General features: G+C 39.8%; 1 protein-coding gene across 3 annotated transcripts in view; it reads right to left on the reverse strand.

Moving 5' to 3' along the window:
* The window catches only part of agrn (agrin), a 302,297-nt gene that overhangs the window by 25,883 nt on the left and 249,664 nt on the right, over positions 1-26,750 (reverse strand). For all 3 annotated transcript variants that reach the window (XM_063015798.1, XM_063015797.1, XM_063015799.1), the window contains 10 exons: positions 20,676-20,996; positions 17,817-17,942; positions 14,389-14,516; positions 10,322-10,436; positions 7,179-7,298; positions 6,686-7,078; positions 4,097-4,289; positions 3,029-3,244; positions 2,312-2,541; positions 6-140 (listed from right to left, as the gene is read on the reverse strand). In XM_063015798.1, the coding sequence (XP_062871868.1) occupies positions 6-140; positions 2,312-2,541; positions 3,029-3,244; positions 4,097-4,289; positions 6,686-7,078; positions 7,179-7,298; positions 10,322-10,436; positions 14,389-14,516; positions 17,817-17,942; positions 20,676-20,996 (1,977 nt within the window). The remainder of the gene's footprint in view (positions 1-5; positions 141-2,311; positions 2,542-3,028; positions 3,245-4,096; positions 4,290-6,685; positions 7,079-7,178; positions 7,299-10,321; positions 10,437-14,388; positions 14,517-17,816; positions 17,943-20,675; positions 20,997-26,750) is intronic.

The raw sequence follows: 26,750 nt of genomic DNA on the forward strand, positions 1-26,750 counted from the left end.
AGTACCTTTTCTGCAGTGCTTGCCCTCACGGCCCATTGGACAATCGCATTTGTATCCTCCCTCTGGAAGCACGTGGCACTGGGCGGAAGGATGGCATAGGTTTGGATCGCATGGGTTGTGAGCGTCAGCGCAAGTGGGACCTGTGAACAAAATTCAACACGTTACACAAATTCAAATTCCATTGTGCTGCCAACAACAAAGCAAAATTCTCTTTACAGACATATTATTTGACTAGTATGGAGTCAGGGTGAAGTTTTACACTGTAATCGAGGTCATTTACCAACAGGATTTAAAAATATTACACCACCAGATTAAGCTGTGAAGCACAGAGACCCACTCATGCACTTTTCTTGGCTGTAGAAGTGAAATTGCTCATGGTTTGCGGTTTTGCCCTGTGCTGGCTACTCATCAGACCGTTGCTACCGTTTTGCACTATGAAGAGAAATGTAGGCCGTGGGCTGCTGCAAACTCCCGCTGGCAACAAGCGGTTCCATCAGAAGCAGAAGATGCCTTCATCTCACACCTCTGCTCTGTAAACATGAAAGTTTAACCCTCATATTTATCCCTCCAGCCAACTTTGCAATTATGGGGTGTATAATTTTCACTATTTAGCTTAGCACTGATATGTTTGGACAAGGCTACAGAATCTAAAGAGTAAACATCTGTGTAAAACACTGTGGACCAAGAGACATTAATTATTTTGTTTACTCTCTGCAGCATTTAAGTTACAGCTTAGTATAAGAAGTAGTTGCTGGCTCTAAGAAAGTGACCATGCTTTGGGAATATTTAATAATTACCTTTCTTACATTTAAGCTCCCTACACATCTGCTTTTTTAATTGCAGTGAAAATAATGCAGTGTAACTTGGCCAAAAATGTTATTGGTTTCATCAAACAAAGATGTTTTCATTTGTTGGTAAAATTTTATGCAACACGTAATGATCATGATAAAAGTTGAAGAAGCGTCCTGCAGTCCTAAAATTATTAAACAATGTTTAAATAGAAATCAAATTAAATAAATAATACAGAGCCCTAGCAAACACCTCAGACTTTCCTGTAGGCAAAACTGGTTTAATGATCAGCAGGTGGAAAGGTCATGGAACCATCACAGGTGCATCACACAAGGTACTGGACTAGTAATCAAAAGTTTGAGCAAGGCCCTTAACCCTCAATTGCTCAGACTATATGCAGTCACACAACTGTAAGTCTCTTTGGATAAAGGTGTCTGCTAAATGCCAAAAATGTACATGTAAATGTAAATACATGACAATCTTAGAGGGAAAGAGGACAGCCGCAGGAGGTCCTGATAGCAGCAGGAACAACCGTTATACAAAAAATAGTAAGCAATAAATTGCACTATTATCATCTTTGCTTCTACATCCCACAGCTGAAAAGCACCAAGATAACACTAAAATGTGCACATACGTAGGCACTTAAATAAAACTGGAGAATGATTAGATAAGTTGTCCTGATAGCAGCAGGAACAACAGTTACACAAAAAAAATAGTAAGCAATAAATCACACTATTCTCATCTTTGCTCCTACATCCCACAGCTGAAAAGCACCAAAAAGCACCAAGATAACACTAAAATGTGCACACAGGCATTTGAATGAAACTGGAGAATGGTTAGATAGATCAAATTTGAATTCTCTGGCAAAAATGTAACCATGTTTGGATAATGGAGAGTCGAGCTTAACTGGTCCTGCTCTTTGAGTAGAAGGGTTGACATTTTATTCTCCTTTGTTCATTAATTATTAGACAGAAGCTACTAGTGGGTGGTTACTGCCTTTCTTTAAAATTTGCCCAGTTAAAATAACAGCATGCTAGGGGGAGGTGGTGTATTGGGGGGTCAGGTCACAGTAGTGCCGCTGGTGAAGATGGGTCTGTACAACGTGTGTCCTGTGGACCTAGGTTCAATCCTCGCCTTTCACTGTAGGTTTATCCCAACCCCTCCCAAAAAAATGCCAATAAGTGAACAGGCAATTTGAAAGCCTGCCAGGGTGAATTTCCACCTTTCATCCAGTGTTTCCAGGTGACGGCACAGCCATGACCAGGATGAAGTGGTTAGAAAAAATGCATAAATAAATAAACATGCTCTAATGTTTTTTTTAAAAGGTGGTAAAAAGGTGGTAAACACTCATCCATCTTAACATATCCTCACTGTGGCACGCTGATTACACATGCACCACAACGCTCTAACTTGTCCTTCATTCATGAGAATCAGCTGCTGGTATTTACTCTCAACATCATTCAGCTATGATAGCAACAAAAAGAGCTGAGAGGGGCGGGACAGGGCATGATGGTAAACTTACCAAAGAAACCGTTGATGCACTTGCAGTGGAACATCTCAGCTCCTTTGGTCTGACAGGAGGCTCCGTTTTTGCAAGGGTTGGGCACGCAGGGATTGTTACCACATTCGCCAACGGCGCTGCCGTACAGAACATTGCCTCCGTTCTCCTGTAGGTCGTACACCATGTTGTTGACGTCCAGCAGGCGGATGCAGCCGACCATACCTGTCGACACTGAGGTCTTTTCCTTTACACTGCAATAAGAACAAACGGTTACTGGACTTAATTAGCACGGATTCAAACTGCAAGCTTTGAATATGGGCTTGAATGTGTAAATAAATATTTGTAAATGTTATATGAGACACAATGCACCTGAAATGTGTGCTGCAGGTTACATATTTATTAAAACTATAACTTGATGACTACTTAATTTGAGCCTAATGTGTTTAAGCTGAACAATGCACAAATGTACCTACAGTCAAAGAAAAATATTCTGCTAATATAAAATCATCTCCTGGTAAGATGCAGTGTTTGTGCACAGGCTGCTGCTAATTCCCTTTTCTATTTTTGTTCCCTCACATTAAATCAGCTCACAGAGTCTGAAGCAATCAGCGCCTTCATTAGTTTATCACATGCATATTCTTTCTTTCTAAGCTCTCATAATTAAGAAGCCGATGCTATCTGGCTACAGTGCTGCAGTTTTATTACAGCAAAGAAAGAAACTGATGCAGGAGATCTGACCTCTGAATCATGTCTTCGGGCACTCCTCCGATGAAGAGGTCGGTTTCCAGGTTGAGACCGTCTGTCCCTTGAGGGCTCTCGCCATTAACGGTGGTCTCGTTGTTGACGCTAAGGGAAGCACTGCGCCTGTTACGGGTCACCACTAAGTGATGCCACTGGCCGGGTTTCACTGTGACATTGCTGACCACTGAACAGGTACCAGAGCCTGTGTTGAACCTGGAAATGGAAATTTGAGTCAGACAGATTAAAAATTATTAGTGAATGTGTTTGCTATGTATTTCTTTCACTCCAAAAAATGTATTCTAGTTGCAAATTCTAATTGAATTGTTTATACAGTCAGTTTCAATTAAAGCAGCCTTGGTAAAATGTTCTTGTGGTTAATTGGATTTAAAAAGTAAAATCTGAGAGGTATGAAGAAAGACAAACCCCCTAAAACAAATATAAAGTATGGTATAGGATCTGTTTTCTTTAATATCTCAAGGAACCTTGCCAATATTCAAGGCATCATAGACTCCATCAAGTATCAGGAGATTTTAATCTGGCTGCCTCTGAAAATAAGCTAAAACAGGATCATGGTTGGATCTTCAAACAAATTCAGACAAAACTGGTTGGATGACCACATAATCAAGCTTGTGTCAATACAATTAAAAACCTGCAAGGTAAGAGGTAAGAGAACTACAGCAGTCGTGGCCAATTGAAGTGTATCTCTCTCTGGTTGCTGCTGCCACCTCCACCTTTGATTGAGGTGGTCCGAGGCTGTAACTCGCCCCCTCAGACATGTGCACAGTCTGCAGTCGCTTCTTCCACCTGCTGGGGGTCGGGGTCTCACAGAGAGCAGTAACGTGTGTGGAGAACCACGCACTGCAATCCATGATCAGCTGTTTCACTGCCATCCCCGTGCTCAAGATCTCAGCACTGGTGGGCTAGCACGTTTTACCACTGCGCTACCCAATTACCCAAAATTTTTTATAATTTTATAATTTATTTTATAAAGAATTTGGGTAGGTCTCAACATTTTGTTGGTGTAACTCATTATAGTGTTAAACAGCTTGCTGCTGGTGTTTTTACCTGAGCTCCACTTTTCCTCCCACCAATGCCAGAGAAAGGAAATCCAATCCACTCTTCTGGCTGTTGTAAAGAAGTATTCCCGAGGTGTCTAAAGCTCTGAACTCCATGGCAATGCGCACGGTGTGGTAGGCTCTCATGGTGTGGAAGGCCAGGTAAGATTTGCCACCAAAGGATGGGATGTAATACTTAATCACTGAGGAAAAGAGGTAGAGATGAGATTAACCATTATCAGTTTGGCTCAAGCCAAAGACTCCTGTACTTCAAAGGTCTGCTCTCTGCTGATAAGGCTGAAAGAAAATGATTTTTTAGCTAGGAGTCAGTCAAAGATAGTACACAAAGTAATGCTTATGCTTTGAGCAGAAGTGGGATAATGTGTGGTTTTAATGCATACTTTGGCCTTTAATTTCATTACAGGCAGTATGAACCCAAGATATTTCATGTTTTGTCATATCAAGTTAATTTAATTTGTTAAAATACATCCATTCCTGCATTTCAGGCCTGAAACAAGTTGGGATGGTAAAGCATTTACCAGACCACTTTGTAATGTTATCATTCCTTTTTACAAGTTTTGTGTGCAACATTAGGGGGTTGTCATTGTCTCAGTTTTGGTTTTACATTTTTCTACACATTCTCTATCAGGACTGCAGGCAGGCTAGTCCAGTACCCATACTTTTTTCTACAGTCATGCCTTTGTAATGTGTGCAGCAAGTGGTTTTGCATTAAAAATGCTTGGATGTTCCTCGAAAAGAAAATAATCTTTGCCAAGGGCACTGACACTATTCCATACCGTGACAGACCCTGGCTTTTGAATTTGTTGCAGTCTGCAGGATGGTCCTTTTTGTCTTTGATCCAGAGCAAAAAAGATTTGGAATACTGTGTCTGTTCACAATGCATGTTTCTACAGTGTGATGTATATTAACACATATAAATTTTGGGTTCATATTGAATGCAATAAAATCAAAATCAAAGTAAATGTAATAAACACTGCATTTTGTTTTTATTTATGCATTTATTTATTTATGCATTTTCCATCCTGTCCCAACTTTTTCTGACTTGGGGTTGTAAAATACCGCAGACTATCACATGCCCTCTCTGACAAATGTGCAGTCACCAGCCAATTCTTTTCACCAGCATTTAGACAATGGTACCAAAGTAAAAATGATCCCGGACGTGTTACAACATTGTTACATCTGGATTACATCAGTTTAAACAGCTTGTATATGTATGACAAATGTTAATTAGGACATAACAAAACAGGCCTGGTTTTAGATTGGCTAGAACTTTTTTGCCCAATGAATGTCCCAGCTCTATCCTCAGCAGGCCACATTAATTTGCTGGGTGACTTAAAGCTTTTTAAACATTTTAGTCTGTTTTACCAATATCAATTTATAACCATTTTAATCTCTGATATCAATATTATACAGTCCAATCTGTAAGTATTTGTACACTGAAGTGTTACTAGAGATGCTAAGACACTAATTAGTCCTAAGACAGTTGTTTTGCAATCTGTTGGGACTCCTCTGGGTTAGCCTTGTATATTTCACACAGAGATTCCTATTGATCTGGCATTTATCATCAGCACCTTTGTGTAGGGAGAAATGCCGCCTGATGAAGTCTTCTCTCTTCATCGCTCTTTATTGGCCTGACTGATCAAGAAGGGATTTCTGCCGCACACAAGCCTTCAATTAACCACAGATTTTTTTCCCTCTCAGCACACATCACTTTTTTACAAGCTAATGCTCATTAGAGCAATTAGTGTCAATTACAATCTGATGCAGCTGCGAGGGATAGTTTCTCACTAAGAGAATAAAGTCGCTCTAAATTCAAGAGAACTAAAGCTTGACTGCGGGGTTTTTTTGGCTGGTGATTGCACTATTCTTCTCATGTTGTTCAAGGAAGTAATCTTTATGATTTTTAACGCAAATACATGGCAAAAGTATGTGAGCTATGGTAGCCATACCCATAGCTAAGAGGTTCGTAAAATCAAGCATACAGTCATGCAGCTCTTGGTACTACAAATATTGGCACTAGGGCCAAGTGTTTGCCAGTGTTGGTACTGTCAAAAAAGTCCCTTCTTTAAGTCCCTTCTGTAAGTGCCGCTCTTGGGAAGTGAACAAGGGAGCAAGAACAGTACACTGAACTCCAAATGCTGAAACCAATAGCATATACTGTCCATGCTTGGTTGTAAACTGGTTCTGGAGACCCCAGCACTGGAACTAATTGTTTGAGGTTTAGCTTCCAATGGCAAAAGAGCTGCAAACAAACCTAGTGTCATAAAGACCTTGTGCAGAGCCAAGCATTGGTTAAAGTGGTATAAAGTACATAGTATTAGAATGCGGAGCAGTGTAAACCTGTTCTCTGTAGTAGTAAATAAAATTCACCATTTGAAGGTCTTGTGGATAAATTGAACCCTTAATAGTCTTAATAGTCCCCTGAATGGCTAGACTCACTAAAGTTCTTGTAGCTAAATAGAAGCTAATCCCTGCAGTTATGGTTCAATATCTAGTAGAAAGCCTTCCTTTGAGAAAATAATAAAATGAGATATTTAACAAGCACATATGGATCTGATGTTTTGTCCTCGTGTCTCACCTTTCTCACACACAGCTCCACCCCTCCCTGCAGGACAAGTGCAGGTAAAGTCGTCGCCGTCATCCTCACAGGTCCCGCCATGGCTGCAGGGTTGTGAGGCGCATGGCCCCTGTGGCTTGGTGTGCTTGAGCACCGGCCTGGTCTGAACGGGCACAGTCGTGATGCGAGCAGTAGTGGTATGGATGGTGGTCGTGGGAGGGTGCGCTGAGGTGCTGGTAATCGGGGCAGCCATCATCGTCCGGTGGGTGGGGTAAGGCCGCCTGGTGGTGGCTGGCTGGTTTATTGTGACGGAGGCAGTGGTGGTGGGCATAGTGCTGGTAGGTACGGTGGTGGTGGGGGTGACGGTGGCCACAGTGGTGGCAGTGGTTGTGAAGAATGGGAGGACTGATTGACCTGAGACAGCCAAAATTAAATTAGAATGAATTCCTGATTTTTTTATTCAATTATATACATAAAATAAATAAGAAATAAGTGAATTATGATTAGTACTTACCCTGATCAGTGAAACGAATATAATTATCTTCAGGTTGTTTTACCACAATGCCAGATCCTTTAGCCGTCTTCAACTGTTTGACCAGAGCGGACTTGATGTCCTCCACTGTAAACCTGGTGTCTGTTTTAAAATAGAAGAAAATATAGGGACATTAAATCTAGCACACATTAAGCACTACAGTAAATATAGTTGCCAAAGCTCTGCATGTAATGTGCCTGAGGAACACAACGTCCTCCAGTTTTAGGGATGGATAAATAAAATACATTTACATTTTCTGCATTTAGCAGCATTTTTATCCAAAGTGACTTACAATACTGTGACAGAATACAGTCTAAGCAATTAAGGGTTAAGGGCCTTGCTCAAGAGCCCAACAGTGGCAACCTGGCAGTGGTGGGGCTTTAACCAGCATCCTCTGATTACTAGTCCTGTACTTAAGCTCTATGCCGCATTTGCCCTAGATGTATAAATACTGTCATAACTAACTAAGCCCTAACGAATTCACAGATCATGAAATGAGCCTTTTCTTGTGTAATATGCAATTTTACACTGTGAAATTCAAAATTTAAAGTGTGTGTTTAGCAATTTAACAATTTTCATTTGCATAGCGAAACGTAAATGGCTCACATTTACTGGTTAATCTGCAATATGCGGCGGTCCTAGAAATCCTACGGCAATTCAGTTAGCAATCGGTTAGTCAAAATGTCCAAGAAGTCAAAGTTTAAAGTGGCTAAAAGCAATACTCGGGGTAAGTAAGTTTAAAAAACTTCCAACCAATTCTGTGGGCAGTGATAGCTCAGTGGTTAAGGTACTGGACTAGTAAACAGAAGGTTGCCGGTTCAAGCCCCGACACCACCAAGTTGCCACTTTTGGGTCCCTGAGCAAGACCCTTAACCCTTAATTGCTCATTGTGTAAGTCGCTTTGGATAAAAGCGTCTGCTAAATGCTGAAAATGAAGATGAAATGAAATGGATGCAGAGGGCTGGGCAAAACCAGAGACAGAGCCTCGCACTGTCGCTGGATGTTTTAGGTTTACATTCAACTATTAAGGTAGGGTGTGCTGTGTATTGTAGCTTCCATTTACTGTATCATTCAATTTATGATTGTAATTTAATGACAGGTGAAATGTGGCTCTTTTCTTAAAAAATCTGTAAAATCTGTGTTTTTAAAAAATCAAGGTCCATGAAATTGAGCAAATATTCTGGTGAATTTAGTAGGGCCCTAATCATAACACTTCCACAGATGACCCTGTCTTTATGACAGGCTTTTGTACTGGAGTAAAAGACACTAAATGTGGCCAGTAAAAGGTGAACTTAGAAGGACGAGTTGGTTTATCCCCCTTCCAGCAATGACACACACTCACAGCAGTTTAATGACATAGAGAAGGACAAGAATAAGCCCCTGGATACAAAAAATAACAATAAAAAAATCAGCTTGCAGAGTCTTATCACCCGCGCCGAACACCCCAACAAGATGGAAGCAAGCAGAGTATCTTTTAAACACCGTATTTTGCTCCACTAAATTTTATATCTTTCAACACACAAGTGGGTTTTTATATGCTTTTTACTTTTCGCCAAAGGCGCACTTTTAAAGAGCACTGACTCTGGGAAATTCAATGTGCTCGGAGCAGAAGAGATGCCGACACGGCTCACGGTGATAAGAGGCACTTCACAATTAACACAGAGCTCGGTGTGAAAAAAAAAAAAGGCTGGAGAAGAGAACAAAACGTCGAGTCACTATAGAAACAGATAGAGTAATTAAAACATAATGCACACAGGGTAAACATCATCTACTTTATCTACGCTGACCTTACACTTTAAATTTCACTGTAATTATTTCAACAACAGCAAGAACTAACGTCTATACTGTCTTTACTTTATATACTAACCACATAATCAATTTGAGCGGTGTGTGCCGCTGCCTTTTCAACACCACGTTTAATTTGTTGTATCTGCCGAACTGCTGAATTTTGTTGCTGCAGCCGTTAAAAAAGACTTCCTTGTATATAGTTTTTTATGTTGCAAATGAGAACATTTTAGAGATTAATGGTAGACGCTTGACATTCATTCCCATACCATAGAGCTGAATTTATGCATTTATTATTGCTGTATGCTCTGTAAACAAAAATGTTGTAGGAAAAAAGGCACTGCACAACACTGATCTACTAACAGCTGTGAAGCATGGTGAAGGTAGCATTATCGAGAATTTATAACGGTATCAGAAAATTTAGCTTAAGGATTAAAACTTTCTGAATACAAGTATGCAAAAGCAAGCATCAGTTTTATGCAATATAAGTGAAAGCTGCTTTTAAGGGTCGCAACAGGAGGTGATGCTGTATGTTTTCTTTTATACATAAATGGTAAGTGTGTTTATCTTTGGTTTGTTATAGCTAGGGCCCTGCTAATTCCACTGGAAAATGTGCTCAATTTCACAACAGTCATTAAATAATACTCATAAATTGCTACAATACATAGTACAGCTACTTTAATAGTTGAATGTAAATCTAGAACATCCAGCGATGGTCTCAAAGACGAAACTACTTGTCCGTGTTTTAACCCCCCCCCCCCCCTTTCTCTGCGTCCACAGTTGGGAGTTTTCTAAACTCAGTTACCCGAGTCAAGTTTTTAGCTGCTTTACACTTCAACATCTTGGGCATTTTGACTAACCGACTGCTAACTAAATTGCAGTAGAATTGCTAGGATTGGATGATTTTCATGGCAGTGAATTAGGTAGGGCTTTATTATGACACATTTATGACTCTTGTATTTCCTCTTAAAAAGGAATTTCATCTCAAGTAAAATTGGAAGCAGCTTTGAGTCTGATTTTGTGGATGCGTCTTTTATGAGTAACCTGTAGAGTATGGTCCTAGCTCAGGACGAGAAAACTGACCTAAGACACATTAGTAAATCAACAACAGCAAGGACATTAGTTTTGTAATGGCTAGACTAATTAAGGGCTGCTCATCCAAGGAATAATAAAAATAGATTTCTCCTTATTATTGTGCAAGTCTAGCAGGTAAAAAGTTCTTCCAATTATTAAAATGGTTTGCATATGTTTTTTATTCCAAAGGTTCAACAAGCTTATTATTACTTACAGTATCTACAAAATGTTAAAAAAGCTAGATTTACTTGTTTCGGTTTCTTTACCTGGGTCAAAGTGAGCCTCAACAATGGCCATGATGGAGTTGCTAGGAGCCAGATTCTTCACTCGGACGCTCTGGAAATCCTTCTGAACGCTAGACTTCTTGAACAGTTCATTCAGCTGAAAACATACAAAAAATGAATCGGTCAATAAAAGGCCTCTAGTTCTCATTAATTGCTTATTTTACTACATGATGAAAAAATGGTACAAAACTACGTGGGGTCTGGGTGCACAAAGTGACATTTAACTGCAGCCCAGAAATAATCACACAAACACATTTCAGAGGCGACCAGTAAATGTCAAGTTACTAACATCACCTGCTTAGATTAGTTCGGCTTCTGTCGCAGAATATTGTATGTGCGTGTTGGTTCCGTCTACATGGAACGGAAGTGAGGCTTGAACTACTACTGCTGCTACTACTAAAATCAGTAAACATCTCTCTTGATGCAGAAATGTGTAACTAGCTAAAGCTAGCTGCACAATATGGACAAAAATAACACTGTGTGATTAAACTTGAACACAGTATAGACATGATATTAAAACAACTAGTGAACCAGTCATGTGTAAGGATGCATTTATATGAGAATCATTTTGCGCTTTGCTTATCGCAAGTCTTGGCACAAATCGCCGCTTTGCGTAACGCTTGGCTTGAGCGAGTCAGTAAAACGTCATTCAAGTGTTCCATGACACGAATCTGCATTTGTGTGGAATAACCATTAAATTCACTCTGAAAGTGTCAACATGTATATAATTGAATAAATGATAAACCTATCTATCTATCTATCTATCTATCTATCTATCTATCTATCTATCTATCTATCTATCTATCTATCTATCTATCTATCTATCCATCCATCCATCCATCCATCCATCCATCCATCCATCCATCCATCCATCCATCCATCCATCCATCCATCCATCCATCCATGTCTAGCGGTATTTTCCTCCTGTTTCACTTTTAAACTTGTGTTATAGCTCGAGGTGCTGAGAAACACTGTGAATTGTGAAAAAAGCTTAACGTGATTTAATGTACTAAAAGAACGACACAGGAACACTAAACCTCTCTTAATTATTACTGCTCATAAGTTCTCTCAATGAATGAAATTTCTTGGTCGTTGTTTTAGTACAATAAGTCACATCAAGTTTTGTTCATGTTAAGTGTTGTTCGTTCTGCCTGAGCTGCTTTTATTATGTCATATGAAACAGTTCGTCTCACTGGAGGCGCTTTGAAACAACGGCATAGCCGACATAAAAGCAGTTTTGCAGTTTCTCATGTGAATGCGCCCTAACAGTTCCATGAGTCAGGTGTATGCATACGCCAAGGTTTTGGAATAGGAACTGTATTTCTACTCTACAATTCAATTCAAAGAAAAATTGAAAGAAAAATCTAAAAATACAAAATACATACAAAATATACAAATAAAATAAATATCACTAAAAATGACACACCTTTATTTTTTTGGGTTTATAGCACATTATGTTGATATAATTTGAGATTTTTGGTAAATTATAGTAAAAAAAAAACCTCTGCAGAAAAAAAAATAAAATAAAATAATAATAATAATAATAATATATATATACTGTATACACTTTTTATTTTTTCAATTGTCAGGTACGAAATGCTTTAAATAAAAGATAAACCAAACTGTAATATGAATAACTGAATTACAATTTAACTGCTATTAATTGTTGTTTTCATGTTTTACATTGATGCATTAAAGCATGGATTTAAATCTCTTGTATGACAGATTACGTACCTCATGCCCCTTGATTGTAAGCCAATGTCCCTTGATGGGCAATAAATACCATAAAATCTGCTCTATATTAGACTGATTAGGTCAGATTACGCCACAATTTACTAAAACATCTATGGAAATAATTGGAATACCAGTTGGAATTATTACGAATGCTAACAAAGTACTTTTAATGTTAATTAGATGACCTTGTATCAGTACTGCAAATGTCAATATTGCAAAAATACATTTACAAATGATTATAATGCCCCTAATGGTCAATTTACACTAAACCACTCACAAATGAAGGAACTCTTTTAAAAAAAAAAAGTTTTGTTTTTTTTCAGCCAACCTCAAAGCAATAACTGTATGCTTTAATTGCTGGCAGCGCCACTGCAGGAAGCTTACTGTTTGTCATTACATTACCCAGAAGGCTTGTTTCTTCCCCAGAAGCAAGAAAATTGTACAGTAATTAATGTCAATCCTGTCACTAAGTGTTTATTTAGAGCACCTACACTATCCTAAATTCATCCCCGGCAAAACATGCAGACAGGCTTCAATCAGTGTTTTAAACCTTAAAACTCCTGCTGGTCAGGAACCTTTTTAAAATTCTGTGAGATAGGGGATGTAAATAAGGCATGCAGCTATAGGAAGATAAAAAGAAAGCAGAGGTATATGGGTTTTGCACGGCTACTGCTATCCTATGGTCCAGCAGAGCCTGCGGGGTGTCTTACACACATGCTTACAAAATGGAGGTGGGATTAGAACATGCTGACAACATTTCCACAGTGGACACCTTCCACCCAACACCTGATCTGAGGTCAGCAGGAGATCAGGTCTGTTATGCAGCATCCTTGTTTAAAATTTCAATCACAACGATGAATATTACCGAGCGATATTGAAGATTAACAAACACAACAACATACAGAGCAGGAATTCCATAAGTAAACTTAACTAGCATAAAACTAATCCCCCCATATCATCTGAGCTGAAGAAGTGATCAGATAAGCTCATAAATGCAGCATATAAAACCTCTGTACTTTACATTAATTGGCTGTAAGGAGGTAGAGAAGAATACAAATGTTCCTCCACCAGCTCAGCACAGAATACTTAATTCTCGTCTATGTATATAGAATTATCTTCTGAGTATGTGCAATTACCATAACCAATAATTACTTTTATAAATATATATATATATATATACACACACACACTATATTGCCAAAAATATCCATCCGCTTGTCTGCCTTCACACTCATATGAACTTGAGTGACTCCCATTCTTAATCCAAAGGGTGTAATATGATGTGGGCCCACCCTTTGCACCTATAACAGCTTCAACTCTTCTGGGAAGGCTTTCCACAAGGTTTAGGAGTGTGTTTATGGGAATTTTTGACCATTCTTCCAGAAGCGCATTTTGTGAAGTCAGACACTGATGGTGGACGAGAAGGCCTGGCTCACGGTCTCCGCTCTAATTCATCCCGAAGGTGTTCTATCGGGTTGAGGTCAGGACTCTGTGCAGGCCAGTCAAGTTCTTCCACACCAAACTCGCTCGTCCATGTCTTTATGGACCTTGCTTTGTGCACTGGTGCGCAGTCATGTTGGAACAGGAAGGGGCAAACTGGTCCCACAAAGTTGGGAGCATGAAATTGTCTAAAATCTCTTGGTATGCTGAAGCATTAAGAGCTCCTTTCACTGGAACTAAGGGGCCCGAGCCCAACTCCTGAAAAACAACCCCACATCATAATCCCCCCTTCACCAAACATTACACTTGGCACAATGCAGTCAGACAAGTACCGTTCTTCTGGCAACTGGCAAACCCAGACTCGTCCATCGAATTGCCAGACGGAGAAGTGTGATTCATCACTCCAGAGAACACGTCTTCACTGCTCTAGAGTCCAGTGGCAGCGTGCTTTACACCACAGCATCTGACGCTTTGCATTGAGCTTGGTGATGTAAGGCTTGGATGCAACCGCTCGGCCATGGAAACCCATTCCATGAAGCTCTCTACACACTGTTCTTGAGCTAATCTGAAGGCCACATGAAGTATGGAGGTCTGTAGCGATTGAGTGCAGAAAGTTGGCGACCTCTACGCACTATGCGCCTCAGCACTATGCACCAAACCATCCAAGAGTAACAGAGGCTGTTGCTACAAAAGTAGGGGTAGGGGGGCAACTTCCTATCAATGTCTATGGTTTTAAAATGGTATGTCCAAGCTCAAGATTAGATATCCACATACTTTTGTCCATATGGTGTATTTTACACTACATTTAAAAATGTCTTTATGATAATCACCTACAACTCTCAAAATATGCCGGTATATTCAGCGGAAATACTTACAGCACTCTCAATGCTGCGAGCTGTCTCACCAAACAGTTCCGACTTGGGGTCATCCATCTCTGGGGTGTAGAAGATCTCCTGACCCTCTAACTGATCCAGATGCAGGAAGCCGTTAAAGCGCATGGTAGCTGTGAGGGAGGGCAGATAAATACATTAAACAACTAGAATCATCAACACTCCATTGCAGGTTCTACAGTGGTGGTTTATCAGTGCCAGTCTGCAGGTTAGTAGTAAGGCCGCTGAGGAGTTAGTCAGGGGGTGTGTACTGGGACCACTGTCAGGGCTGAAGAAATTAAGTGAGGTGCTTGTGGGTTTTATCCACATGACAAGTGATGTTGTGAAATGCGGGGCTGAAAAGATGGGCCGAAGTTTACCAAACCGAGTCTTTTCCCGAAATTTGGCAGAGGCATGGAGGACTGAGTAGAAAAAAAGATGTTAGACAAATAGACTGACATTTACACCACATAGCAGTTACATTTAAATATTAGTTTGATCTAAATAAACATGCAGGGGGGCAGATCTTTAATCCAAAAAGCTTCTTTATAAGATCTAGCTGAGATTATTGAGCAATAGCTCACCTCATAGTTGACAGTAATAAGGAAATAAAGAGTGGCAATACAGACAGAAATAATTAATAAATTAAACACTAATTAGTTCTGTAGTAGAAAGAGGAAGTGGTGCAATGCTGTATTCTGTGTAGTGCATAATTAGCTGAACAAATTTCCTAAATCAATCATCCTCGCTGGGCTCCTGAGCGGCTCAGACGGGGAGCAGCGTGTGTAAGATAATTTGAAAAGATAGGCCTAATTGTAATAGAAACGTCTTGAGTGACAGAAGCATGGAGTTGCATTATAAAGTTGTTTTTTTTGGCTCAGACACCCATCACTTTCTTTCTGACCTTTATAGGAAATAGTTGGAAGTGGTTTTTGCAAATGTATTTATCGGCTTTGGGGTTCAAGAACATTTAAAAACTTAAGTATATGAGTTTCCATACACATGCCCTGGTTTAGTATTTAAATTATTATTAATTAAAATTAATATTATTGTTTTAAAATTATATTTTGGAGTTCTGTTAGTGGACCTCTGCAGATGGTTTATTATAAATAATTGTGCAAATTGCAACACACATGGTTTTAAATATATATTTTGGGCCGCTCAAGTGGCGCAGTGGTAAAACACGCTAGAACACCAGAGCTGGGATTTCGAACACATCGCATCGAATCTCAGCTCTGCCATCCAGCTGGGCTGGGCGGCTACATGAACAACGATTGGGACAAGCCGGAGCAGGGTTCCTCATAACTGGTGCAATTACGAGCTCTGCTGGCTGATTGATGGCGCCTGTGCAGAGTTGGGGAATAAGGCTGATCAGGGTGTGGCTCTCTGTGCACAAGGCTGATCTGCATATGAACTCGCCTTGTGCAGGTGAAAAGATGCAGTCGGAACTGCACACGTGTTGGAGGGGCCGTGTGTTTGGTGCAAAGCTCCTCAGTCAGCAGTGGAGGGTTGTATCGGTAGAGGTAAGGGTAACTGGACTAGAATAGGGGAGAGAATTGGAGGAAAATGTGGAGAAAATGTATATATATATTGGAGTTTTGTTAGTGGACTTCTGATCTATTTTCAAATAATTTATTATAAATAATTGTGAAATTTGTGCATTAGATTAAAACTAGCCCTTATCTTATATTCAATGTTGTTTTAATGTACACTTTTTGCATTTTTGGACCTGACTAAATCTGCATTTCCTGTAAGTATAAAAGCTCCAAACTGCATATCATTCACACCAACACACACGTTATTTTAGGAATCTGAAGCATTGAATCCCACTGTGCTGGTAGATTTTACAGTTTCTCTTTTGGTGAACCAGGACCAGAGTGCACTTACATCCAACACTTACTAATGAATGTTACATATCTAGGCTGTGGGTTTGAATTCAATTAGCTGTCACATCCCATTTCAGGACATTATTTGTAATTCCATGCATACATATATTAAAGCTAAGAGTGTTTTTTTAATGATTATTGGAAGAACAACTATTCTGGTTGAAGCAGAAAATTTAATTCCCAGATGAAATTAAATGTACACAGAGTCTATAAAGATTTTTAATGGAATACCCAAGTCCTGGATCTTGTTAAGTAAACATCAGTGAATCAATCATAACCTGGTTAAACCTGTACTTGGTCCAACATGCTTCTTCATTCACTACACTGCCTGGACGGAGCTATTATTATTATCGCTATCAAGCAGTGGGGCCTAACGGTTTGTTTCACACACTGCTTCTGGTTTGACATGTCGAGGACTGAAGTTATCTTGCAGCGAAAGGCTGAGAGATATAGCTGGAGTAAATGCTGTCAGCTAAGCCTGAGCAAACTGGGCATTATCCTCCTCACTTATGCGTGCAGTGGCATATTGTCAATACATGGCACAGTGCTAAAAGACCTTCCTGTTGATAGATATGAGAAGGAATGCTAACACTTGACCTGTTGTTTCGAAATGTAAACATATACCTACTCTTTCCTGCCAACATTGTATTGATTGTATCATTTCTGCTGGCCATAAAACACATGGGACTGAACATGTAAGGGACAAGAAGGATCTTTATGTGATGTATAGACTGCATTGTGTGGGAAAGGTTATGTTTGCACACAATGGGTCTGTCTTTTCCCACAACACACATTTTGCCACAGAAAAATCCACAATTACACAAAAGGTCTGAACTAAATTGTACCCAGAGGCTGTAGTTTGTTGGCTGAAAATAGTGTCGCATTACATTGTCTTAGATTGAACATTTTAAATTTAATACGTTTTATCCAATCTAATGTAGTTTACAGCGTAATGACAAAACAAAAAGACCAAATAATTCTTAATATATAAAACTAAAAACTAAAAACAGACCTACACAGCCTTGGTACCTTTTAGACTGGCTTTGCTATTATACAAAAACCTATTCTCTCAACTCAAATCAGTTTGATAGTCCATATGTGAATCAGCTGTTTAACAATTAAATTAAATATAAACAACCTAGCTCTTTATAAGATCTATCGGTATGGTCAACAAAGGAAAATTATAAAGTTAGGATCTAATAATAAAAAAGCCCAGATCATTAGGACACAAGATTATCTCAAAGGCACCAAAAAACCTTATTTTTATTATAAAAAGGAAAAAGGTTTTATTAGAGCGCCTAGGTCATACCACAACTGACTGACTGATTTGGATTGCTGCCTTTAAAGGTATAAATGTTTATTTTTACATATCTGATTAATGAATGAAACTTCATAGTTAAGTTGATACATATAGGTTGTGCTTATAATATTTGTTTTTTATAAGTTTGGAAAAAAATGATCAGGGTGAATACTGTATAGAATGTAAATAAATCCAATCAAGAGAAATCAGACAAGAACAACATGTGGAGATGGTGTAAGGGTACGTACGTGGGCAGTTGTTGCCCTCAGGATTGAGGGCGATGGTCTTTCCGTCAGGGCAGCAGCCAAAAGGTGTGTTATCACAGGAGGACCGATCCTCACCTGTGGGAGGAGTGGTGGCTGCTACAGTGGGACCTGCAGGAATACATGATTTGTTTAACCTCAACAGAATCTATTCCTATGAGCCTACATTAAAAACTGAAGCCTTAATAAAGAGTACATTGGGTTGTATATTGTAGGGACATAGTAAGTGGGCATGTGTCATGAAAGACATGCAGACGATAACTGTAGCTGTAATAGTATTTAGTCCCATGCAGACTTCTGGGATTTTTATTACCTTGGTCAATTATGAATAGCTGTTTTAATTTAGACATAAATTCATTCTCATTTTTCATAGTCTTTCTCACCATAGTAATTTTAGCTATTGCGCAAATTGCGCATCAGTTGGTCTCAGCCCGTTAAGTCAAGATAAATTACTCATGCATTCAGCGGCCTCTAATATTTATTTATTTTTTAAAATGTGTATTTAATTACACTACATGCGGTCAAAAAAATAGTAAGTCATCATACCACTAATTAGTACCATGTGGTAGAAAAGCTTCAAATCTCCCATGAGTAAATCTGTTTGCACATTTTATAATGTTTTTATAGTCATAAACCCTTAATAATTAGTGTTTTAGCTCAAATTAAAACTAAATTAAAACTAGTTAGTTAACAGTACTTTTTCAGCCGTCATTAAACAAAAATAATGAGCTGTTTTATTACAAAATATGTCAAATTTAAGAAAAAATTTGTTATTTTTGCTGTTTTTTTTTTTTTTTACATTGGCTTGGATAAGCTGTCAAATCACTTTTGTACTGATGATCTGACTAAAAAATTGTAGTGGATGCAGAAATCTTGTTTCCTTTTTTAGAAGTCGTCATCATAGCATATTTCCAAAAAACCATCTGAATCCATCTGGAGATTAACAGAGCCAGAAAGAATGATGTGAACAGAAAAACTGAGTCACTGATTAGAGGTCAAACTCTGCGTGAGCGAGTGACGTTTTCTATAATATTTTTTTCTTATTCGGCTCGTAAACACAGCTCGCTTAAGTGAACGTCAACATGCGCCTGTCCTGAGCCTGGTGGCTACAGCCGGCGTGCAGATTAATGCTGATGGGCCGAGGGAAAACAACCGCCTTTCACCCAAACGAGTCATAAAGCCGTCAGAAGGGAGATGTTCAAGGACTTTGTGAGCATGAGTGAAGCGGTGAGACAGAGCAGGAAAAGCGCGAGAGCGTGTGGTGGGAAATGACATTGAGCTAGAAGCGGGAGAGCGTCTCTGGACTTGTGTTTACTAGCAGTTTTAACAGATTTATGAGCTGCTGTCCTGGAGAGTGGGGGAGCTCGTCTGCTGTCCTTGCTGTTTCAGTGTAACCCATGTTAAAGGTAACTTTGGTCCAGCAGGGTATTTGTGCACATGCAAATCATTTTCTCACACCAAGTACATTTTCAAAATCATCCACAGAATAAACCAGTTACTACTAAAGTGGCTATTTACATGTGTAAAAGCCTAGACTGCATCTTAAATCTTCAACATTAAATTCTTACCTTACATTAAAGTGATTTTTTTCTATTTTATTTATGCATTTTCTCCCTTTCTCTCCCAATTTTAGCATAGTCAATTCACCTTCCTCTGCTGGGGAGCCTGATTGCTTCAGAGGGGGGTATATTCCCCTTCTGACCCCTTCTTATTTGCCCATACTTCGGTGGATTCACACCTCACAGTCTCACACAAGAAGAGTCACACACATTTCTCCACGTTTCTCCATTTCTGTACAGGCACCTTAGGCTACTAACCAAAGTCCGTTTTTGTCCCCACCCAGCAGACTAGTGGCCAATTTTGTTCACTGTGTCTGCTAGGGGGCGCCCAGCCGACCTGGTGTGCAAGTGGAATATCCCATACATATAAGGAATTTTAAATTTTAACCAACTAAGGGGGTTTAATTAATTACATTATTAAATACATTTGAAATCCTACACATGTATTAATTTCCTAGCATATGATTCTTGAATTGAATTAAGCATTTATTTACCATACAGTGTGAAGGAACAAAATAGCATTAAAAAAAAAACAGGAATTTGTGATTTGTTGATTCTTGTCAACCTTTATCTGTCAAAAGTACAACCACTTCCAATGTTTTCACTAACCAACTTAATTGTACTTTGTAAATACAAACAAATGTAGAATATTTGATGCCTGCAACATGTAATAGAAAAACACATTTAAAAAGTTGGGACAGAGGCATTTCTTACCACAGTTACTTCACCTCTTTTATTAAATACACTTTTTAATTGTTGGGGAACTGAAAATAATAACTGTTGCAGTAACTGTTCAAGCAAGAATTTTTCAGCTGCTCAACAGTCTGTGGTCGATGTGGGCTGATTCTCCTATAAATTATGTGCCATACGTTTTTAAAAGGAGATTGATATAGACTGCAGGCAGGCCAGTCAATCACCTGCACTCAGAGTCTATAAAACTGAAGAATTAATATAAAGACATTAAGAAGTCGCCTTGATGGCAGCTGGTGCATCCTCATACCATGCCAGATGGTGGCTGTTGCACCTTTTGCTGATAAAATTTCAGCACAAAGAGTTTTTTTGTCTTTGTACTTTTGTCAGTTAAATAAAGCTTCAAGAGAATTAACACATCATTTATATATGAAATGCTACATGCATCAAATGCTTAACTTATACTCAAATCAAAATAAATCATAAATTCTGATTTTGTAGGTAGTAATCTCATCATCGTATTTTTACCCCTGACGTGACACCCACACCCCGATTCTGCTTAAGCATTATGGAAAATGTAGTGAGAGGTTTTTACCAATCGGCTCGTCTCCGCTCGCCTCCATCGCACTACCCTCCATGTCGTTATCGCCACTGGGCTCCCCGCTGCCTGACTCCTCAAAGTCAAGATTGGGGGGTGTTGTGAGTGGAGCATGGTGTGGGGTGGTGAGTGGGCTGTGGGTGGGGAAAGGCGTGGATGACTCCTGGGACGGAGGCGGAGCTTCCACTTTGTTGTTGTCTTCGTAGTCGTCGTAGTTAACTTGAGGGATAGAAGTCGGGACCTTGACGGGTGCTGTGGGAGTGACTTGTGGAGTGATGGCCAGGGGGGTGGGCTTGACCCCCGGCTCATAGATGGATTCTGGGAGAAAGCAGGAAATGGATTGATGGTTAAGCAATGATGAAAATGGCTTTTTATCCACCCCACCCCTCAACCACCACCACCCTGCCATTCCTTACTCTTCATTCTACAGTTTCTCTGTGTTTTTGGCTGAGTGCTGAGTGTTCCCTACAGGCTTGTCCTAATCATTAGCTCCATCCTGAATGCCTAGCAGATTACTATTGAAATCAGTGAAGCGGAAATGCTTCGAATAAACACACCCCCAACTGCTAAAAGCATCAGGTTTCAATCAGTTTAATTTAAGTCTGAATATCTGATTCGTCAGCAGACATCTCACTAACACAGCGAGCAGGAAGCACCAGCATTCATGAATCTTGCAAACACTCCAAAAATTGATCGGACTGTACCATACTCACCGTCTACTGGACCATCACTGGACTAAAAAGTCAGACAGTCACACTTGACCTTCAAATATTTGTACTTTTAATGCCCCAAGTGAGATATTTGGATTGCGCCACAATTGAACCTACAATTAGCTGACTTGGGGTCATAAAACATTAATGGCTTTAATGACCCTCTGAATTTTCCAATTCACACCAACCCATAATGCCAGTGGTAGCCTAGTGGGTAGAGCTTTGGGCTATCATCCAAAAGGTTGAGAGTTTGAATCCCAGCTCTGTCATTCAGCCACTGTTGGGCCCTTGAGCAAGGCTTTTAACCCTCTCTGCTCCAGGGGCGCCGTACATCGGCTGACCCTGCGCTCTAACTCCAGCTTCCAAACAAGCTGGGATACGCAAAAAAATTATTTGCTGCTCTAACCATCATATTTTTTTATGCATTTTCCTCCCAATTTAGCGCACTCGATTTGTCTTCCGCTGCTGAGGAATACCCGATTGCATCTGAGGAGAGCATGTTGCTGCACAGCCCTCCTCTTCTCACCCCTGCATTCTGCACAGGCGTCTCTTCCGCCAATCAAGGTCCTTACACAGCGTATGAAGATCCCACCCACCCACCCACACATAGTCCAGCCCCCACCCTGCAGATACAGTGGCCAATTAGTATCTGCAGCAGGCACTGCCAATTATGTGCTGTTGGTACAAAATACAGTGGAACTCTATTCCAGACGTATTTGTTTTATAGCTATTGTATGATCATGTTAAAGTTCCTGAACATATAACAACTAAAATAAATCTACACATGCCATTCTGCCATGACTTTCTTCTTCTTCTTCGTCTTTCAGCTGCTCTGGTAAGGGGTCGCGACAGCGGATGATTCGTCTCCATCTTGCCCTGCCTGAACATCCTCCTCTGTCACACCTACAAGTCCTCACTCATTGCACCCATAAACTTCCTTTTGGCCTGATGGACATCCTACCTGCACTGCCCCTCTAATAAACTCGCTCCTAATCCTGTCCATTCTCATCACTCCTGACGAGAATCGCAGCATATACATGTCCTCCAGCTCCAGCTTCTTGTCCTGTCTTTTTTTTTTGTTATCGCTGTCAAGCTTTACAACATATCAGACCTCCCTGCTGTCTTGTAAACAATCCCTTGTGGTATAATAATAATGATGATAATAATTAACCTCTAATAATGTAATACTGTAGTGCTGACAGTACCTTGAGTGTATCATGTTTTCATAATGTGTGCAGTTCTTTGGGGGATTATATGCAGGCCATTTGTGTACCGGGTCTGTCAGTGTGAATGAGTGTGTGTATGTGGGGGAGGGGGTGGTTCTATCTACTCCCCACATAATTTCTGCCTTTGCTGTTGCATTTGGTGGTTTGGGTATTGCTAAGCTTTTGAGCAGTGATTTTCCACCTATGAAAAGAGCATTCACAGTCTAAGCTCAATAAAGCCACTTATCAGAGCCAATCTGATATCTGCATCTTTCTTGTCAGTCTATCTGCACTCGTCACTAAAATATTGTGGTATGACGTCAGTTTTAAAGATGACTTAGAACACTGTTTAGCATCCATCATGCACAGATGATGAAAATTGTACATTCTTGCAAGCATATGTTTTCACAAAGCCAACTTGACAACAGAAAATGTACATTTCTACAATTCTACAAAGCCAACAAAATGATTAGCTGCTAATGGCTAAAGATAATAGCTAAATTGCATTATGATTGGTAACCAAAGTCATTTTCAGGCACCACTATTCAGAACCATGGGGCACAAGCAGGTACATCAAACACTCACTTAACCATTTATACAGAGACAAGCAACATGTATGTCATTAAGATGTTGTAGAATGTTGTAAGCAGATAAGTAACAACAATTATCACAGAATGGAGGTTCCAAAGTCCACTTAGATTAGAGCAGTATAAAAAGATGCCCTCAGTTCTGTTTGTTGTTCTTTAGCTAATACACTGCTGTAAGAACCCAATAAATTCTCCAGTCAACTGTAATCTTTGTTTTCTTTCATCATCTGACCTTATTTTTCCATGACAATATCTAAAAAGATGTTTACACAGCAGTGACCAGACCTGAGAATTAAACCTGTGAAAGTAGAGCCAAGCTGCACTAACACTTGCTGCATAACAGCACAGCAAAATAAAACAGAAATGCAAAAATAAATCCATATACTGTACGGGCTAATATCTGGTGTAGCTGGCAATAGAATATGTGTCAGTTTTTGTCTTTGAAAAATCCAGGCAATCATGTTTAGTCATTTAAAACCCAAAAGCACAGCATTTTTCTGGCTTTGTAGGACAGGGAGGTTTAATTAAAACTAGTCAGGCTTTAAAAGAAGTGTAGAAGAGTCTGTCTGAGCAAAGTATTTGCCCCATTAGGTTGGAGTTCTGCAAATGCAAAAAGAAAATTACACACTGAAGACACAGTTTGATGCTTTTTGCTGTAAAAAATCAGCAAACGCAGAAATCTTTACCATGAGGGGTTTTGAACCGAGCATAATGAAGAGCTGCTCACTGTACAGTCTGGAACGTGTGAGTGTATCTGCGAGTGTGAATGTATAGCTGCATATATGAATTATATATGCTGGAAAGTTCGGTGACTTTAATCACAGACAGTCGAAGTGCCTGGTGATAAATGATTGATTTAAATGGGGCAGAAACACGTGGTTTCACTTCGACTTCAAAGCCGACACATGCGCTCTCTGCAGCCCAGCACTGACAACCCCGCTGAAGAGCTCGCCGTCCAGAGTAAAAAATAAAATAGAACTGCCACCGAATGGCACAGGGAACTCATTGAAATGAGAAATATTCTCTAATAAATAGCACAATATGTGCACCACCAGGGAATCAAGCCACACTGCCTGACATCGCTGGTAATGAATGTGTGGGATCAGTGCATCTATGATAATTGAGCAGCCGGGTTTTGCATTCGCAGGTCCCCTGTGTACAGTCTTACTGCACTTCATTTAGATTGAAATACCCCGTGTTATCACTAGAAGTCGATTCACTGATCATGACTGAGGTTTTTCCTTATGCGGGAGTGTAGTTAGCCGCTACTTCTGTCGTTAATTGGCTTGCAATGGCTGGGAAATGGAAAAGACAAAAAAAATGTATCATTTATTTAATGATATTTATATACCACTATGATTGTCTTCCTAAAAATATGATTTTGAGTTTATAAAGGTTATGTAATTGGTTTGAATGAATACACTATGGCCAAGTATAGTATGTATATGTGAAAACTTGAAATAAGCTTGTTTGACAGCCTGTTGTATTAATGCTTAAAACCATGAGCATTAATACAAAGCTGCCCATCCTGCTAACTAATCCTCGTAGCTAAAATAGTCTCCACTCTTTTGGGAAAGCTTACCACAAGAGTTCGGCGTTTTTTCATGAAAAAAACATTTCCCCCCTTTTCTCCAAATCTAGTGTAGCCAATTAGCTGCTGGGGACCCAGTTGCTTCCAAGAAGGGTGTATATTCACCTGACACTCGCTCCCACCAATCCCTTCGTGTTCTCTCATACTTCGGTAGATTTGCACGTGAGGTTGGTTTTACACTCCTCTACCTCTGTACAGGCATCCTGGGCAACAAAGGTCCTTACACAGCACTGACAACACACCCTTTTTTTAGTCCAGTCTTTTCCCACCCAGCAGACTAGTGGCTGATTCTGTCTGCTACAAGCACTTGCCAATTGTGCCCACTAGGGGGTGCCCAGCCAACCAATAGGGAGAGTTCAGAATCCCAATGCTGGTGTGCTAGCGAAAAAAAAAAAAAGGTCAGACATTGATGTTGAAAGAAGGCTTGACTCTTAATCAAAATTCCAATTTATTCCAATTTAATGCAGCCCAGTGGAGTTCCTTCACACCAACCCTGTCAAATCATGTCTTGACAGTCATGCGGAACCAGGAACAGAGCATGTTCCCAAAGTGTTACCACAAAGTTGTAAAAAAATGGATTTAATTCAATTTATACTCACGTTAGCACTGTTAGAGTGTGACTGGAATGTTTCAACCTAATAATTAGATTGGTAGGTTCACATACCTTTGGCTATATAGTGCACAAGATGGAACTAAAAAGTAAATTTTAGATTATGTGGCTTGGTGGTCTAAATCCCTTGGTGGTCATGACCCTTGGGTGGGTCGCGAGCCAAAAAAATGGGTCACAGAGAAAAATAATAATAATGAAATAAACACATTTTATTATGGAGGCTTTATGTTAAATCTTGTAAACCACAGTGAGACCAGATTGCCACCATTTTTATTAAGTCTATTTTGTTTTGTGTTTTATTTAGATGAATTGTTTGTGTTGCCTGGGTCACGATAAAAATTATGGATACAATGTGGGTGACTTGTAAAAAACCCTGGTCTAAGAGTTGCCTGTTGCTCTGTCTTTTCTATTCTTGAGTCACATTTCAAGGTATGTTTTTAGTTTGGTCTTGTGCTCACCACCCTGTGACACCTTTCTATCCTCTTTCCTGCTTTGTACCCAGTAGTGAAACTGGACCCACAGAAACTATGATTAGAATGAAACTTTTTTCCATTGTTTTGCCACTATGGTGTATGGAATGTGGATGTATAGAACAGATATCTAAGGATTTTACACATGAACCTAAAAAAAACTGTAGGGTGAGAGTGTTTTGACAGACCACTGGTGTGGATGGATTTGTTGTTTAAATGCATTTGTATCAGTTGCAGAACAGCCGCCTAAAAACACTTCAAAACCATTGACGTGGGAGACGTAAGAAAAGTGGAGCAGACATGGAGGAGGACAGTGAGAATGATAATACTGTGTACTGTGAATAATACACCTTTCCCCTTGGCTACACTTGTCATTCAGGAGCCCAGGCTGGTTTTAGCTGCCAGACAGAAAACAAGGTGTGATCTGGGTCACCTATAAGTTTTGAGGTCGTTTAGATTTACGCAAACACAATGCAGGGTGGACCGGCTGAAAGGAAACGAACATCTGGCAGAGAAGATGTTCAATGGAAGCGTAGCTTAATCATGTTTAACGCTCCATTTGATTTTCTAGGTGGCAGATCTGCAACAGAGCAGAAAATTAAGCAAAAATCTTAGATGTCTTCTGAAAGGTGGTTATTAAAGGACAACAGAACTTACTAGTAGTAGAGCAGCAGTAGCTCAGAGGTTAAGATACTGGACTGCTAATCAAATGTTTGCCGGTTTAAAGCCCCACCACCGCCAAGCTGCCACTGTTGGATCCCTGAGCAAGGTCCTTAACCCTCCTTAACCCTCAGGCTTCTGTTAAACGCAACAAATGTAACTGTAGTTTATTAGCCACATGAAATACACCAATCAGCCATAACATTAAAACCACCTCCTGGTTTCTACACACACTGTCC

The sequence above is a fragment of the Trichomycterus rosablanca genome, chromosome 19 (genome assembly GCF_030014385.1).
Source record: "Trichomycterus rosablanca isolate fTriRos1 chromosome 19, fTriRos1.hap1, whole genome shotgun sequence".
Classification (NCBI taxonomy): Eukaryota; Metazoa; Chordata; class Actinopteri; order Siluriformes; family Trichomycteridae; genus Trichomycterus; species Trichomycterus rosablanca.